At 33.7% G+C, this 19,845-nt stretch overlaps 1 protein-coding gene across 1 annotated transcript; it reads right to left on the bottom strand.

Annotated features, from left to right (window-relative positions):
- Positions 1 to 15,281: 15,281 nt before the first annotated feature.
- nerfin-1 (nervous fingers 1) lies at positions 15,282 to 19,064 on the bottom strand. Its single transcript, XM_073980382.1, has one exon. It carries the CDS (start codon positions 18,705 to 18,707, stop codon positions 17,187 to 17,189), a length of 1,521 nt encoding a protein of 506 aa, XP_073836483.1. The 5' UTR covers positions 18,708 to 19,064; the 3' UTR covers positions 15,282 to 17,186.
- Between the last annotated feature and the right edge of the window lie 781 nt (positions 19,065 to 19,845).

Raw genomic sequence — 19,845 nt, 5'->3', positions numbered from 1 at the left:
GAAGAAGAATTGTATTGGCCAACAGATGCTACTATGGTCTAAGTAAGCAATTTAAAAACAAAGCCACATCTCGTCAAACTAAAATAACACTATACAAAACGCGGATACTACCCGTGCTAATGTATGATTCCGAAGCATGGGTTCTTGCGCAAGCAGATAAGGCAGTGCTTGGTGTGTTTGAGAGGAAATTTCTTCGAAAGATCTACGGGCCTATTTGCGTTGACGGTGAATATCGACGTCGTATGAACCACGAGCTATAATCTATACAAAGACATGAATATAGTTAAACGTATCGAGATGCAACGATTGCGTTGGCTAGGCCATATCATGAGAATGAGCGATGATGAACACGCTAAAAAGGCGTATGAATACATGCCACATGGCGGTGAACGCAGAATCAGCAGGCCTAAGCTTCGATGGAGCATACAAGTGGATGAAGAAATGAAAAGGCGCGGTATTCCAAAAAGTCAAGCGAAAAACAGAGAGGAATGGAGATCTTTTCTTAGTTCGGTCTATGGAACAAATGTTCTGTAATGGGCCAACTAAGTAAGTAAGTAACTCAGAGTCCATAAAAATCTCTAAAAAATAAATTAAAAATACGTACAGAATCTAGACAATGTCCAGAAAAATGTGAGACCAACATTTTATAGGATTAAGCCGATAGCCGTAGTCGCTAGTGCTTTTAGCTATAAGTTTATTATAATTTTTAATTGTAATAAATATTTAAATAAATAAATAAAATAGATTAGGATTTTAAATTGCATATTGCAGCTACAACAAAAGACAAAAGTTTATTGTTGGAACATTATTTCAAGAATATATTTTTTGGTTTAATACGAAAAATTTGAGAAAATTTTTTGGGAGTTATTCTCTTATTTCGCTAAATTTCCAAACAAAACCTGAATTATTTTGCTAAAACCTCTTCAAGGAAAATAATTTATTATCGTGAAAGTATATTTGCTTAGTGTGATAAGCAATAGAATTAGGAAATAAAAAGTGATATTGATATTTCAATCAAAGAAAAAACATAAAAGTTAAAAACCGTATAACGCGCGAAATAGTTAAAATCAGTTGAGGCGCATGTGCTTTTCGCATAGAGCGAGTGCATCTCTATCAATATGTTTGCATTTTTCCATGTTACATTCAGCGACCGAAGTGTGCCATCAGTTGCATCTATCTACACCAAAATGTTTCATGTGGTTAAAAATAACGCGATGTTCATATTATTATAAGGCGCATCCGATTTCAGTGACCCCCTGTTGAAAATACGTCAATAAGATAAATTTTATACAGATTCGTCTAGAACCGCGGATGTGCTACCTGATTCTATTTTTGGTTAAATACGAATACTACTCCCGAATCTCTGTAATTTATGACACACATTTTTGACAAATATTATAATCCCGTATAAAGGATTCCATTTTTGTTTGTTCTGTTTTAGTTGAAGATTCAATCATATGATTGTTTAAGTCTGGAGTATTCCCCATTGGCTTAACTTCATCTTACTTAACTTCATTTACTGATCGCTATCAATTGGCTTTTCAGTTTTTGAAATGATGATTTTTTAGTGAAAACCTGAACTCTTTAAGCATCGAGTATTCTCATGTTAATGAGAATGATGCTCACTTTTCGGCTTTCCCAAGAAAACAGAACAAACAAAAAACAGCGAAGGCACGAGCAAAAAGGAATTTTGTAAATAAAATTCCAACAACATACTCACAGGTAACTGTGCTGATGTTATTTCAACTTAACAGAAATCAATGATTTCTTAGTTGACACGTGCTGTCAGCTTGCAAATATTTTGTTCTGGTGTTTTTTGTGAAAGCCGAAAAGTGAGTATCATTCTCATTAACATGAGAATACTCGATGCTTAAAGAGTTCAGGTTTTCACTAAAAAATCATCATTTCAAAAACTGAAATGCCAATTGATAATTCCCTTCGCCGGGATGAAATCATGATATTGGTAGCGGTCAGTAAATTTTGCAAGCTGTCAGTGCTTTTTGTAAACATTTTTCTCTGCAAAGAGGAAAGTGATGAAGTTAAGCCAATGGGGGAATACTCCAGACTTAAACAATCATATGATTGAATCTTCAACTAAAACAGAACAAACAAAAAACAGCGAAGGCACGGGCAAAAAGGAATTTTGTAAATAAAATTCCAACAACATATTCACAGGTAAGGGGAAGTTTACACAATATGTAAATGTCATATGACACAAAATAAAATCATTCCATATCTACCCACGGAGGCAATATGGAGGCGTAGTTTTATTACATTATTGCTGGTGTGGACGCACAGAGTAAATTGCGTAAGGAAAATCTCCAATATTGCACATATTAGCGAATATATAACGATGGAAAAGTTCATGTCATATGACATTTACATATAGTGTAAACCACCCTAACTGTGCTCATGTTATTTTAACTTAACAGAAATCGATGATTTCTTAATTGAATCGTGCTGTCAGCTTGCAAATATTTTGTTCTGGTGTTTTTTGGGAAAGCCGAAAAGTGAGCATCATTCTCATTAACATGAGAATACTCGATGCTTAAAGAGTTCAGGTTTTCACTAAAAAATCATCATCTCAAAAACTGAAAAGCCAATTGATATATATCGAGAAGTAATACATTAGAGCCATGTTGCCCAAGGGGTGTTCTTCAATTCTTTCTTTGAGCTCAGGTCTGAATTTTACCTAATTTGACCAGAAATCAAGAAAAAACACAAAAAAAAACTTGCTAACTTCAACACATTTTTACCCATTTTTATACCCTCAGCCTTTAGGCTAAAGAGGGTATTTACACTTTGATACGACCAAAAATGTGCCTCACCGAAATAATGGTTTTAGACCCCAAGTATGTTTGTACGATATCCGTTTCAGACAATTTTGAGTAGATCTAGCAATGTCCGTCCGTCCGTCTGTCTGTCTGTCGGTCTGTCTGTCTGGCTGGTGCGCACGATAACTCTCGAACGGATCAATCGATTCGGTTCAAATTTTGGGTATCGAAATAGTTTGTCCAGATTCGATTTAAGTTCGAAGATGAGCCATATAGGTCCACTCCTTCAGGTACCTCCCCCACAAATGTTCAAAAATTGTCGCAAAACTTGTGCGCACGATAACTCTTGTAGGGAATAACCGATTTGGTCCATACTTTGCACGTCGTGTAATTTCTACCAAACTTAGATTAGGTTCCAATATGGACTCAATCGGCCCACTCCTTCGGGTACCTCCCACACAAAATTTCGGAAAAGTTCAGTTTAGGACCTGGTCTCGAATCGCTTTGATTTTTGTTTACGCAAGTTGTATTCGCTGTCCTCTATAAGACGCTATAAGTTTCATTAGGGGCAAGTCCATACTTCCTGAGAAAATAGCCTGAAAGTTACAAAAAACCCTATGACACCGTGTGTAGTGGTTGGAGCGCAAGATAACTCTCGAACGGATCTGCCGAATCGGTCCAAAATTTGGCTTTCGTAATATTTTGTCCAAACTTAGTTCAAGTTCAAAGATGGATTATATCGGTCCACACCTTCCGGTACCTCCCCCACAGAAGTTCGAAAATGTTCGGAAAATTTGTGCGTACGATAACTCTTGAAGGGAGTAACCGATTTGGTCCATACTTCGCACATTATGAAATTTCTACCAGACTTAGATGAGGTTCCAATATGGACTCAATCGGTAAACCTTCGAGTACCTCCCACACAAAATTTCGGAAAAGTTCAGTTTAGGACCTGCTCTCGAATCGCCTTAGTTTTTGTTGTACCATCTTGTATTCACTGTCCCCTATACGAAGGTGTAAGTTTCCTCAGGGGCAAGCCCATACTTCCTGAAAAAATAGCCTGAAAGTTGAAAAACAAACCCTATGACACCATGTTAATGGGTGGAAGCGCAAGATAATTATCGAACGGAAATGCCGGTTCCGGCCAAGATTTGGCCTTCGTAATATTGTTTCCAAACTTAGTTTAAGTTCGTAGATAAGCCATATCGGTCCACTCCTTCAGGTACCTACCCCACAAAAGTTCAAAAATATTCGGAAAAATTGTGGGCACGATAACTCTTGATGGGAGTGACCGATTTGGTCCATACTTTACACATTCTCATAATATCAACCAGATATAGATCAGGTTGGAATATGGACTATATTTGTCCACTCCATCCCGTACCTCCCACACAAAATTTTGGATAAGTTCACTTTAAGACCTGCTATTGAATCACTTTGATTTTTGTTGAAGCAACTTACATTCGCTGCCTCAATTACGATGGTACAAGTAGTTTCAGGGGCAAGTCCATACTTCTTGAAAAAACCCCCTATGGCACCCCCATGGTCTATGCCGGTCCATTCCTTTAAGTACCTTTTCAGCAAAATTTTTGAACTTTAATCCTAATCTACATTTTTGTCGGTTAATACGAGACCAAAATTTTGAAACCGCCTAAATACATAAGTTTTTTGTGAAAAAAGTGTTTCAATTTGCACAGGCTGAGGGTATATCTCTGTCGGCAAAGCCGACTGATACTTTTTTACTTGTTTTATATTACCACCAACACAGCTTCCACGAAATTTATTTATTATGGTCTATATTATGAGACCCCGGCTAAAACACTTCAATTAATATAAATATATTCATATTATTAGACATCGGATTTTGCATATTTGCATATTTTTTATTAATAAAGATACGAAAATTCTGATTGGACCAAAATTCGTTTTGAAGAAAACTGAATGCAATGACAGGCTCATATTTTTTATTTTTTTGCATATTTTGCATATGCACAAAATATGCAAAAAATATGCAAAATATGCAAAAAAATATGCAAAATATGCAAAAAATATGCAAAATATGCAACTAATTTTTTTGACGAAAGTCGTCAAATTAAATTTGGAAAGTCATCAAAAAGTGTTCTAAATAAAGTTTATTGTCGTTAAACGTCGATTTCTTAGCAGATTATTATGTTATTATTTATTATTCCGCCACAGCAATAAATCTGGACTAAAAGACTTAGAAAATTTTCTATAACCCAGCCTTCTTATTACAACATAAGTTGCTTTCTAATACAAATTTGTTCAAAAACTCAATCAGAAATGTCAAAATGAACGTATCCAAATATGTTGATGGTTTCTGCTCGGCCAAATTGTCTGACAGAATATCAAATGAGCTAGAAATTAAGACTAAGACAATATTGAATATTACATAAAATCTTTCATATTTTACTTAAAACATATAACATATAAAAACATATACAGGGCAATCATGAATATTTCCCTCCGAATTTTCAGCACGGAAAATAATTTTAGAAACTCTTTTAAAATCAATATTTGTTAAAAGTTGAAAGCTACTAGATTCGCTTCATGATGGCATATTCTAGTCGAATCGACAAAAATATTCCCTTTTTGGGCAAAAATATGGAAAAAAATTGTGACATTTGGGAAAGGAAACAAATTATGCACGGAATTTTTATTCATGATTGCACTGATAACAATATTTTAATACCCTAAGGGTATTATGTCTTAGTGAATGAGTTTGCAACATGCAAAATGAAACGAAATATACCCAGGTTCCTTTTGATGATCTGCATAGATTCGCACTTATCCATCTGGCCAGGTCATTTTGAAAACAAAGTACAGGTCACATTTATAGACCAATTCGCATAAAAATTGGAGATTTTTTTGCCCTAGGGCGATCCTTGTTTATTTTGGTAAGAATCGATTCAGATTTGGATATTACACCCATATATACAGCATAATCTCGATAATCCCTACACCACAGGTTTCGGCTTTCAAATTGTCCGGATTAACGAATAGTAAAGAAAATAATTTATTTTCTATGATTAAATAATTCGTGGTAGTTATATAATACTCTACGTACTCTAAGTGTTAAAAATAGTGAGATTTTTCTATACGTCAATCCGGACATTTTTATTGGCATTGCCCGTAATTGTTCCTTTCCTTACTTTTTGCCAATTTACCATGCAACAAAACACAATTTTCCCAAATTACAGAAAACGCCAATCAGATTGTGAAAGTAGAGCTAGAAATATGACGTTTTTAAAGTATACATCAGGATGTAAGCAAAACTCGGGACAGGTTTGAAATTTCATTTTTTCTGAAAATTAAGATTCCTTGAAATCTTTGCCTTTTAGGTGTATAGTGCCTTTGGCAACTTTAATGACAATATTGCGGCGAATATTTTTCTTAATATTTTATTTATATCCTAGACAACAAGACTAATGTGTTATAAAAGGTGTTATATCCTTGTACTAGACAATTTTTTCTAAATGTTGCTGAAAAAATTTATACAGCAACTCCTCCATTAAACAACTGTCCAAATTCGAAACATTTGTAATAATTAGTTCAAATTATCGAGTACACGGTCAGGTATAACCCCCTGTTTTTGTAAAATTTTTTATTCTTCTCACACGAATTGTCAAAATTTGTATATTGATTTACTCGCCTTAGCGCAAATTCAGAGCGCTGATTTTTAAATGAGGAATTCTTATATATATATGGAACTCATATACAAAAAATTAAGTCTGTATGTCACCTGTGGGCTGAGCTATGGATGCCTAAATTATTACGAATATTGACGAACGAACAAAAATAAGTTACAAAAACTGGGGGTAAGTTAATTAATTGTATAATTTCTTTTCGACTGTGTTATCAAAATTGCTTTCCTGTAGCAGGAATGAAAGAACTATATTTTTTAGCATTCCAAATGCTTTTCTAGCAGAAATATCTGAGTGGTTTTGCCATGTTAAAGATAATTCCAAGGGCTTGACTTATTTTACCACTACCAGCCAATGTGTGGTTTTTCTGAGTGATGTCATTTTGCACTAATCATTTGGTGTTCTTCACATCAATTTTAACCACATCCCACTATAAATAAAACTTGTTGTTTTTAAAAATTTGAAAACAACAAAACCCGAGATTAAGCTGAAATTATTTTACAACAATAAAATAATGCACATCTCAACAAAAATGCCAAAAGTGAATCTAAAAATATTGCATTACTTTTCGCCGAGGAGTGAACATTTCCCAATTCTGCATTAAGCGGTTGTATGCGTACAATATACATATAAAATTATGTATTTTTAGTGCATTAAACTAAAACCATGTCATCAATATTAAAGCGGCAGTTAGAGCATTTGTCCAAAGAAGCTTTTTGACCACAAATATAGGACTAAACACTATAAAATATATTCAAATCTAATATGTGGATATTCAAAACGTATACTTCTAATTATAGTTATATTCCAGAACCTTTTTCCCATTTTGCGCTAAAAAACGAACCCTATTTCCAAAAACTAGAAAAAATTGCGCTTTTATCTAAACAAAAATAGCGATGACTAACTCTAGCTCCTTTGTTTTTCTGCTAGACAATTTTGGCCGATTTGAAACTATCACCATATTTGGATACGTTGATTTTGACATTTCTGATTGAGTTTTTGAAATTTTTCCATTATCTATCTACATTTGTATAGGAAGCAAATTATGTTGTAATAGGAATGCTGGGTTATTTGACATTTTCTCACCTTGTGAAAACTGATTTAAGTCTTGTTAGTCTAGATTTATTGCTGTGGCGGAATATCTGGAGAGTCTCAATAACATAATAATCTGCAAAAAACTATGTTAAATGTCAAAAAACTTAATTTTGAATGCTTTTTTGATGATTTTCCAAATATAATTGACGATTTTTGTCAAAAAAACACTTGCATATTTAGCACATTTTTTGCATATTTTGCATATTTTTTGCATATTTTTTGCATATATTTTGCATATTTTTTGCATATATTTTGCATATTTTTTGCATATTTTTGATATGACCCCAAATATCGAAAAATTGACCCTCAAAACGCCTAGATCCAAAATTTGAGTCCAATCGGATAAGAAATAAAAAACATGCTAAAATCCGATGTCTACATATTATATAAAATATATTGACAGTTCGCGACTTATTAAATGGTGAACCTCAACTTCAACGATTGTAAAACATTTTTGAATATTACCATATACCCTCGTTAGCATAAATGCTGAAGGTATAAAAAATGGGTTGAAGCCAACTTGTCTATATTTGTTTTCTCTCGATTTGTGGGTAAACCACACATTTCCCGAGTTTCCTGTCGTTATGATTTTATTCTCATTTGATTCACTGTGAAGTTTTGATCCACAACACATTTTTGTGTAATTTTGTGACCGGTAAATGGACCTTTATTTTGAAAAAATTTTATTTATATTCAATAACACTGGTCTACACGACTTTTTTCAACCGATTTTTTTTTTAACTAAAAACGGCGAGTTATTTTTGAATCTGGTCGCGGTTTTTCTCCATCAGCTCTTGTTTTTAAGACATAGCTTCAAATCGTTTTTTTACGATTTTTTTCCAGAATTTCGTTATTCTCGGATACAAGTAAATATTTTTGTGGGTTTTTCGACAGGAATATATCAAGGAGATGTTGTACCCTCGATACAAAAAGGTTCTGCAATAACTAGAAGACATACAACGGACCTTGTAAAAATTGCGTATTTTGAACACTTTAAGCAAAGTAATTACGTCATCAGGGGAAGTCGTAGAATCTTCATATTGAATACGGGGTATGCATGGGGTGTCTACTCAGTCCAGTATTCAAATATATAATATAAAGTTCATAGCGCCGATGATTCGGCTATAACCTAAAAATCGTCACGAAAACACATAATTAATTTACTTTTAACAGGCAAAATTTCAAAAAATAAAAAATAGGCTGAGCCCGGCTGGGATTTGAACCCACGTCCTTGAAAACATATCAAAAAATGTTGTCACGGCGTGTTAGCGTTCAAAGCCAAAACTCATAACTTCAAAGGCATCGCAAAAAGCGGTTGTTGTGAAGAAAATACATTTCAACGGCCAAATATCCGTTAATGTATAAAAACACATTTGCATTTGAAAAAAAAAAAAAACGATAAGTTCTAGGACAGAGAAGCCATTACATAGTCGATACGTCCGAAGATTTGCTTTACCACCAATGAAACCAGGTAACGTAATTTGGTGACTATGTGGGTTCGAGTCCATGGCTTTCCTTTTTCACTTGCAAATAATTTCAGATCATTAAGCTTAACTCTAAACGAGAAAATTAATAAAATAATTTACTTTTCGTTAGCAGTTTTCACGACGAAAATAACTCGCCGTTTTCAGTCAGAAACACAAAAATTCGGATGAAACATCCAACATTTTTAATTTTGTTGAGCAGTGTAATTTATCAATTTTATGTACATTTCGCGAATTCTGAGTAAAATGTATTATGCAATCTACTCGCTGAAGAGAACTTTTCGAGAGAACTTTTTAGTAACAATTGCGCACATTAAAATAATTAACGTTTTTATATAGCCATAACTTTTGTCCGCAATAACCAAAAATTGGCTCGCGAGCAGATTCGTACTGGGGATTTTTTTCTTAACCTATATACCAAAAATCTTTGATGTAGCGCGAACAAATTTATAATTTTTTTGAAATGGAATATGAAATAATTGACAATATTTATTATGTATGATATACACTTTGAAACAATGAATACGTGCCTCATTGAAATACGAGTAATGATATGTTTGGACGGAATTCTTCTCAGAAAATTTGGAGTCGCTATTTAGCCATGTCCGTCTGTACTCTCGAACAAATCAACCGATTTGGTCCAAAATTTGATTTTGGTAATATTTTGTCCAAACTTAGATCGAGTTCGAAGATACGTCATATCGGTTCACTCCTTCTCCACACGCACGACGTCTCTTAAAGTCCAAAGATTAACCTTGCATTTCACAGACCTATGCGTTCATCAATCATTTGAGTTAGTGCCGGGAGGGTGTTTTAGAGCTTTTGCTACAGTATGTCAGGAAGTATGGACTTTGCCGTCGTCTGTACCGTCGTTAAAAGGGTCGGGAGCACAACCTGCAGAAAATTTCATGAAGAAACGAGAAGAACTTTTTAATTGCTTTTGTTCCAAAGATTTTGAAATTTTGTGGGGGAGGTACACGAAGCAGTGGGCCGATATAGTCCATATTCGAAGCTGATCTATACATGGAAGTAAAATTTTCACTTTTTTAGTTTGGAACAATTCGGTTACTCCCTTCGATATAACACACACAATTTGAACCGAATTCGTCCGAGAGTGAACTTGCGTTCCAGCTAGCCAGATATACGGACAAACATCGAATCCAAATTCACTGAAACTGATTTTTTTCAAACATACTTGGGCTCTAGAACCATCATTTCGATGAGGCACATATTCATCATATTAAAATGTATGTATGTAGTAAAAACAATAAATGTTTTACAATCTATGAATCCGAGTTTCACTTTCAGAATTCGCGAACTATTAACATATTCTATATAGTATGAACGAAGTTCTTTTAAATGAAGTGTTTTAGGAGGGACTGCATAATGTCGACAAATAAAATTAATTTACGTGGAAGCTGTGTCGGCATCAATGTAGAAAATGGGTAAAAAAGGTTGAAGCCAACAGAATTTATTTTTTTTTCGTATTGAGAAAATATTTGTGAATATCAATAAAAACATTTGACATCCATCCAGTCAAATGTTGTTACTGATATACACAAATATTATCACAATACAACAAAAAAGAAATTCTTTTAATAGCGATATAATGTTGTTCGTCCAATATTTACGCATCGTAATCAGGGACGTACGCAGGATTTCATTTCGGGGGGGCCTAACTTGACCAAAAATCATAAAAAACTAAATGTTGTGTAGCGTTACGTAAAGCTATTTAAAGGGGTTATGGCCACTTATAAACATCAGAAAAGCCATTTGCATGCATTTTTTATAAGACATCTATTAAACATTGAGTTACCTTCTTATTTTTTATTTATTTTTTTTTTTTTTTTTGAAAAATCTTTCTGACATGCCTGCCTATAAAGCACTGTTTTTACTAAAACAGTTTGCGGTAACCACTGTGGTTTGAAAAAGAATAAACCGATCAGCATATATTTTTGTTGGATCATTACGAACCTAATAATCTTCCATTATCGAAACGGAATTAAAAAAATCAATTTTTATACATTTTGAACAGTTAAAATCAAAATTTCTATTTTTACAAAAAAAGCACCGCTTTCAAAAGTGCCACTTCGAGGAAAAGACGTTTTTAGTTTCTATGCTACATACAAAACACAATAAATGTTACTCTTCGAAAGCTAATATCTCGGTAAATTTTTGTCCGATGGAGTGGAAATTTTGGCACATATTCTATTCTACATGTACTTTAAAATGAGCCAAATGTTTCGATTTTTCGAATTTTATATGAAATACTGTACAAAGTATGTAAATTCAATAGAAAGAATTCAAAATATTTAGGATACTATTTTAAATATTTGCAGAGTAGTCACGGTTCTCTTGAATCAAATTTAAATGGAATGTGCTTACACATGGGAAGTTTTTGCGGATTCTGAAACTACAAAATTCATAGATGAGAAAAATCAAAAAACAAAAAAAATCGCCGGAGCGCTTTTTAAAAAAATCATTGTCCCAATTTGAACTTTAATATCTCATGGTAAAACCTACGAAATACCGTAAAGGTCAATCTTGTAGAAAATTTTCATAGCTACAACATTTTCTTCAGTGTCATTTTGATAGGACTTGCGGTTTCTAAGTAGAATTGTGAAAACCTAAACAACCCCTAAAAATGTCAACTTGAATCGCGATTTTTTTTTTGTTTTTTGATTTTTCTCCTCTATGAACATTGTAGTTTCAGAATCCGCAAAAACTTCCCAGGCGTAAGCACCTTCCATTTAAATTTGATTCAACATCACCGTGTAGTATATTTTGAATTGAAAATAGACAATATCGGGTCACGTTCGGTAAAGTCGCCATGTAAAATTTACGCCCCGTTTTTAGTATATTGAAGTTTTTAATCATACATGCCCACGTTATAGTTTACCGCAGAATTTTACAACCACAAAGAATTGCCGTTGTCTATGCTATAGCAAGATTTTTACTATTTTGATGATCTTAGCCGAATTTTTAAGAATATCGGCTGCCGTCGTCTTTGATATGTTTCCAAATGAAAACATTAAGAAAAAATTAACAGTTTTTGAGATATGGTGCGAAATCTATACAAATTATGGAATTCTTAGATATATTATAAAATTTAAGGCAATAAATGTAGTTTTTCCAGTTCATTATTTGTCCAAATATTTTATTTTGACCCTTATCTACAAATTTGCTTCAGAGGTCAGAAAAAGATTTGCATTGGTTTTACAGATATAGCCCCGAGTTGCTTTAAAAAGTCAATATTTAACAATGTTTAGATGGAACCATAATATCCAAGCCCGATATGACTCAACAAAAAGCAACTAGGGCTTTCGTACTTTTGGTCTGTACTTTCAAAAAATCCTCACTTCAAATTGTTTGCACAAGATTACCTTAAAAATGTTGCACAGTGTTATTTACCGGGAGAGATAGAGTCTGATCATATTCTTTTCCGTTTATCTCCTTGAGGAGCATAGGGCCTCTAGAGTCTGATACCAGGATTATTTTTACTTTTAATATAATGTTAAAAAAGAAGCGTTATATATATTTTTTTTTCTTAATTGTACGATTAGAAGTTTTTGGACTCGATGACAAACACTTTGATGGACTTAGTTCTATAGAGTTTTGACAAATAACAATCGATCATTATTGAACCCCACTTAATTATTCGCTAATAATAAGCTAATTAATTTTAGAAATGGATCTTATTTTGAGATACACTCCTCTTGATAGTTACCGCGCCCATAAGCTATTTTAGTTGGTCACCGTAGTATTTAGAGCTTTGTCAGGAAGCATGAACTTGTCCACGATAATAGTATATCGCTGTAAACAAGACTACAAAAAGTCCAAAGGATCCTTGAACAGTCTTTAAACTGCAGTTATGTTAGACTCGTATGAGGACCTGAAGATGTTGTCCAAACATATTATCTTATAACTTGATGTACTTTTGGAATTAATTTTGCGAGTGGACCGAGATAGTCCATATTAGGTTCGATATGTGGGGTCTAAATCATTATTTTGATGAGACCTATTTGTATACATAATCTCGTAACCTTAAAGTCTGAAGCTACAAATATACTTCGGTGATGTTAAGGAAAAAATCAAGTGACGCACAAAAACTCATTTGTCTTCAATATTTTCTCATACTGTTTAGCAGCAAATTTGTCTAAAATCGAATAAAAAAGTTTTGGCGATGGCAGTAAAACAAATATCTAATTGGCTTTCAAGATGTAGTCCACGAAGGACCGACCCTACATACATTTTATCCAAAAGACATTTTTTCATATACTTCCATTCCCACAATACTGAACTCGTTATTTTTGTTTTTACAGGATGAGTTTTAAGCCTCGAGAGCTCTATTTAGTTCGAATATGAAAAAAATTGGAGTATATTCATTAAGGAATTCGCATTTGGTAGTGAAAAGATATGACATGAAAAAGTAATTCAGATTTCATTGGAAGTTTCTCTCAAAAACAGCATACAAATGAAAATTTTTAAAATACTTTCTTACAAAACTTGTTAATGATTTACATTTTTTGTTCAGAGACTTAAGAAAATAAAAGTTTTAATTTGAAATCTGCAAACATACAAACATTTTTATGAGAAAAACATATAATAACTAGTTACAGTAGCTTAACAAATTTTGTTCGACCAAACCATTTCGGGGGGGGGCCCGGGCCCCCCGTGCGTACGTCCCTGATCGTAATATGTATTTCTTTCCCACTCCTTTAAGTACCTCCCGCACAAATTTGCGCAAATGTTGAGTTGAGGGGCATGCCTGGTATAGTCTGGAAATTTGTACAGCAGGTAGGCATTTCTCGCGACTCCTATAATGACAGTATAATTTTATATTTTTGACTAAGATTACGACCCTAAAGTTGTAAAAACACTACGGCCATAAAAACACTACACTCTTAAAGGGAGTCTTCGATTTGGTCGAGCCCTTGAACATCATACTCGTTCTTTCAAATTTAAGTCATTATGTCACAGACAGAGGGTATATATCTGTCGGCAAAGCTTACTGATACTTTTCTACCCTCCACCATAATATGGAGGGTATATTAATTTCGTTTTCCGTTTGTAGCACATTAAAAATAGTCATTTGCGACTATAAAGTATTTATATTCTTGATAAGGATAAATTTCTGAGACGATCTGACCATGTCCGTCTTTTGTAAGCACGCTAGCGTCCATAATAACTGAGCTAGAACGCTATATACATATTTGCGAGTTTCCTTTTTGCTAGACGGATCAAGTTCAAAGATGGGATATAGCAGCCCACGTTTTGATATATCCCACATATAACGATATAGGTCCACTTTTTCATGGTGCTCCATAGGAATGTAACATTTTGAAGGTTTTTGTTTTGCTGTGACCAAAAACTTCTTTACAAAAAAATTTAAAATTATATGTAAAATAAAATAGTAATCTGTAATTAACATATTCTATTTCTCTCAAAACATGTACTTACTTTTATGAAGAACTAAGTACTTTTAGGTAACTAATTATTCCATTATTGTAAATATAAGAAATGGTCAAGGGTATAACCAACGCTGTGATAAATATGATGTTTTCTTATCGAAGACCCAACTCACTACCATCTGCGTTCAAGTCGGATATGCCAATGATTAATCAGCTTCTTTTGAATTGAAAATAAAAAAATATATTTGATTTTTGTACAAAATTGTTTTTATTGTTGATGTTTCTTTTTCATTGGTTATATATATAAAAATAAAAAATATTTCTTAAAATTAAAGATTTTATTTGCGTATAAAAAATAATCTACAGATGTAATGTTTCGTATATAAAAATATTGCTAAATCTACCTTAAAATTAAGTCGGATGTTATCAAATAGTATCACATATAAGAAATTTATGTACATTTGTTTTTTTTTCATGTTTGACAAGATTGATTTTTTGTTTTGTGTTTTTTTTTAATTCTTAATACTATTGTGGTAAAATATGATGTTAATGAGTTGTATAAAAATTTACATATATCAAGATATGATTGTGTGTTATGTCTTTGTTGATGCGTTCATTTTTGTAATATTTAAATTTTATGTACAAAAATATAGAATAATCTTGATACTTTCACTCTCTGTGTTATAAAATTTAATATTATTGTTTTAAGGAACAATAATGTTGTGATATTTTTGTGTTGCTTTCTTAAGTAATATATTTTAAGTACACAACCGCATTATTTTCTTATTGTTATTGATTTTTTATACAATTATAAAAATATATATTATTTGTTTGTTATATTATAAAAATATATTATTTTCTTTTTTTATTATATTGTACTGTTACTTTTAAGGTCCAGTGTTTTCTTTTTGTTTGTTTTTGTATTTTTTACTTAAAATTTAGTGGTAGTGTTTTTATGTAGCTGGTGTTACCTTTTTAATTGGGTTTTTCATAATCTTAAATAAAATTATTATTAGAAATTAATTTTAAATTATTTCAAATCTCTTGGTGGTGTTAAAATACATAGATTTTTTTGTAAACACCACGTAGAATATTTGAATGGAATGACTAGAGTTCACACTCGTTTTTTATATATTCTTTTCTTAATGAAAAGTTTATATAATATTATATTAAAATAAATTAACTTATAAAATAATACTGCACAAAATTTGCCTGAATTTTTGTTTTTGAGAAAATAAGTTTTTTTCTGTTTAGCCTAATTTTATTGTTTGAGATCCTATGAAGCTGATTTTTGTGTTTGCTTTATCCTAAATGAAACTGCACATTTTTAGCCTGTTTGTTTTTGGTGGGAAATTCCAAAACCAAAATTTTGAAATACTTAAATTTTTAAATTAAACTAAGATGAGATCATTAGTGAATTATTTTGAAAATTTTTACAAAAATTTTAAATCCTAAATATAATTGTTTTGAGAATTTCCGTTAGAAAAAAGAAGGAGTTAATGGGATATTTTTTTTTGATAATTTAAGTTTTATGAAAAATTTTTAGAATTATATATAATTAAGCCTAAATAAAAATGACTAGATTTTTATTCAATTTAAAAACTATTTGGAAATGTGGTCTTTCCTGACTAGAAACCCTTCCAAAATTACAACTAATGACTAGAACTTGCGCTCATTTTCTTTGTGATGTTTATACATCCCTAAAATTAATGACCAGAATTTTGCATCTTTGGTTTAAAAGTAATTAAAATTTCCAAATAATTTTGAACTTAAATTTGAAAACCAGAATTTAAAATGACTAGAAATTTAAACTGACTAGAACATGTTTACCAAATCTACTGACTAGAATTTTACATCTTTGGTTTGACAAAATGAAATTTTGGAAATACTAAACTAAGAAAATTATTAGAATTCTAAGTTTTGGATTTTTTTGGGCCTAGAAAAAAAATCACAAAAGTGGTGACTAGAATTTTCTCTGATGTTTTTTTTTCTAAAACTAATGACTAGAGTATTCACTCATTCTTTGGTTTTTTGTGACCTATATTAATTTCTAAATTTAAACAAAATGCTTAAAAAAATATCCCAATCCATTAAAGGTTGTCAATTTTTTTTTTAAGAAATAAATTTTGAATTTTTAAATTTGTTCTTCTGGAAATTTCCAAATCTAAACCTAAAATATGCAAAATTGGCAGTTTTGCCTCTGCAGTAAATCTAAATGAAATCTTTGGTTTTGAAAATTTAGCTGTAGTTGAAATTTTGTATCTAAACAATAATTTGTACAAAACTTAATGTAATAAACATAACCTATAAAAATCCTAACATAACTATGTGGGGTATAAAGGACAATGATTTGCAAGGGGGTTGGCTATTGCAATAATGCCTAACACTTATGCCACCTCACTGCATAGCAACCTGCCCTCCATTGTCTACCTTTCTACCCCCCCTAAAGTATTGCAAACTCTTCCAATTGGAATATTACCAAACAAAAACAAAAAAGAGGAACAAACAAAAAATGCATTTAAAAAAAATTGAATTGAAAACTAAACAACCCTAGACAACAGAATTATATACAATAGCAACAAATTAGTTGATTAATAAAAACATACATACATACGTCGACACCCATAATGGATAAAGTTCACCTGTTATATTGCCAATGACACCATCCATGACCACCCCTTTTTTTGTTTGAATGGATGATTGATAATAATGACACCTTCGATATCTTTCGTCATCCCTCCTGTTACACAACTCCACTCACTAATGGGCAAATGTGGTGTGTTGTATTACTGAAGCACAGTTGCGTAAATTCGTCAATGCTGCCGCTGCAATATTTTCCTCTTCGGTAAGTCCCGTTTCAACAATTTGCAAACGGCCATAATGATGAGTAGAACTAGTGGTGCTATATCCCGACATGGAATCATCTTCATGATCCTCATCTTGCTGAGAAGATGATGAGTTTGTAACATAAACAACCTCTTCACGTATGGGCGATGTTTCAGGACTTGTCGAACTCTGGATAACAGCTGTGTTCGCCGCCACTTGCGGAACTTGACGCTGCTTTTGATGTGTCATCTCATGCTTCTTCAAGTAGGCCTGGCGTTTAAATTTCTTGCCACATTCTTGGCATTCATAACCATCTGCTGCCGCTTCATTTTCCGATTTTTTCGCCCCACTTTTCTTTTCACGACTTGCCTGATTTGATGTTGCGTTCGAACCATTTATTGCGACTGGTGCAGCATTTTCGCCCGTTGCTTGTGGTTTGCGTGGCTTGTGCCATCTACGATGTGAAGCCAAATTGGCAGGACAATTAAATTGTTTGCCACACTCGGGACAACGATATTCCAGCAAAACAATACAGGCACAACGATGCTGGGCCAAGCCAAAGGCATCATCGAACTTAATCCGGCACAAACGGCAAATATAGTCACCAATCACGTTTTTGATGGCTGCCAATTCGGCCTTGGTTTCTTCGGTTATCTCTACAATGTTATACTTGGGATCAATATCTCCATTGCTATATTGCACTGAGCCATCGGTGATGTCTTCTAGGGGGCGTATTATGGTACCCGATACTGGGGAACTGGTTTCTTCATCAAATTTCAGTTTGCGGGTGGCCTTATGGCTGCGACTGGCCTTTTGTTGGGAGGATGTTGAACCATTTTTTGAGGTCTTGGGAGCTGTATCCGAGGATTTAATTGGTTGCTTGGCTGGAGTTTGTTCTACCAAAGGTTGTTTTTGCATGGAGGAGGAAATATTTTCCACCTTGATCATTTTTTGGAGATTTTCCTTATATTCCACTTCGGTATCCAGCTCGGATTCGGAGAATTTTCGTTTATTTGGCGTCAAGGGTGGGGTAATAGGTTTGTTGTGCTGCAGGTGATGATTTTCCTCACCTTGTTCTAAACTTGAGCAAATTTCCTCCACAATATCCTCACTGGCCTGAGACTGGGTATCGGAGCAGGGTTCGGTATAGACTTCGGTGAAATTAACAGCCATTGGCACCTCATTGTCTGGATTGGGTGTGGTTTGGGGACTTGCGCTGGATTCAGTTGTTTGCGGTGACATTGGCTTGACAGATAAATCCAAGGGAGTCTCTGTTTTGGTTTGAATCTTCAAATAGCGGGCGCGATATTTCGGTGGCAGCGAGGCCACAGTGGTCAATAAACCCAAACCATGGGGCATGCCACCAATCGTGTGGCCATGCAACACCTGCAAACTGCTACTGTGATGCAGTGATGCTTGGTGGTGATGATGTGTTTGTTGTTGTACAGCAGCCATTTTGTTTGTTGTTTCGCTTTTTTTGCACACTTTCACTTTTGTTAAATTCTGCGAGCTTTTTTTAATTTTTTTCTTCACTATTCCAATATTATTATTAAGGCCGAAAATTATATAAAAATTGAACTGAATTATAAAACTTAGTAGACATCGGTTATTGTGCGTGGTATGGTGTTTAATCGGGGGGGTGGTGTTTTTTTTTTTTTTTTGCTTTTCGAACGGGAACTTAACTTAAACTTAACGAAAATATCTTTAACAAAACGTTGATGAAACGAACAAAACAAAAAGAGATTGAATTTGAATTGGGTGGTTATTGTGCTCTTCTCGTTCGTTGTGCTCTATGCGACGTTTAGGCTAAGAATGACTAACAGTTTCGAATGTCTGGCAATTTATATCCATGACAGAGGTTCGCTGCCCCGAAGGACAACAGAGGGTGGTAGTGTTGGTGAACCCTTAGTTAGAATGCAAAACAAACGAAATCCCAAATAAACGCAGGGAAAACCCTCTGTTTCATTGTAAAGCCAAGTAAGAATACAACGACCTTCCAACCAGACAAAATTTACGCACACACACAGGCTGCAGTCTATCGGCAATGTTAACGGGCGTCTGTGTTTGTTGGTTGATGTCAGGATTTTCAACCCCATTTATTTTGGTGGCAAACAATGTTGTCCTTTTAGCCAGACAACTAGTGTGCCGCGCACACACACATACACATCCAGCTAGGCAGTAGTCGGTATTTGGTACTCACTTACAATTAGTCACCCTTTTGCATCCCCCCAAAATGTAGTCGCGCACACACACACTCACACATTCTCAATCAAACAAAAGAATTCTGTCGTCATAATCCTGTTGTTGTTTTTGTTATTGTTTATTACGGCCCCTTTTGTGTTTTGAGAGAATAGAAGCCGGCGTCAGTGAAAGTCCTTTAGACTGTAACAGGCTGCTGTCTATATGGAGTGCGTTGGCAGCAAGAATGCAGTTCAGACACAACAAAAACAATTTATTTGGTGGGGTAGGTAGGTAGATAGATATGCTGACAGCCAGTCAGTCAGTCTGTTTGTCTCTTTGTTTGTCTGTCTCTTGCTTTGTATCTGTGTCCATGAATCCTGTTTACTACGAATTGGAAAATACTACGTTTACG

This window comes from Musca autumnalis, unplaced genomic scaffold (genome assembly GCF_047663935.1).
Source record: "Musca autumnalis isolate F117 unplaced genomic scaffold, ASM4766393v1 scaffold_4, whole genome shotgun sequence".
Lineage (NCBI taxonomy): Eukaryota > Metazoa > Arthropoda > Insecta > Diptera > Muscidae > Musca > Musca autumnalis.
Note: the sequence above shows the minus strand (reverse complement) of the source record. Positions and strands in the feature narration are given on the sequence as shown.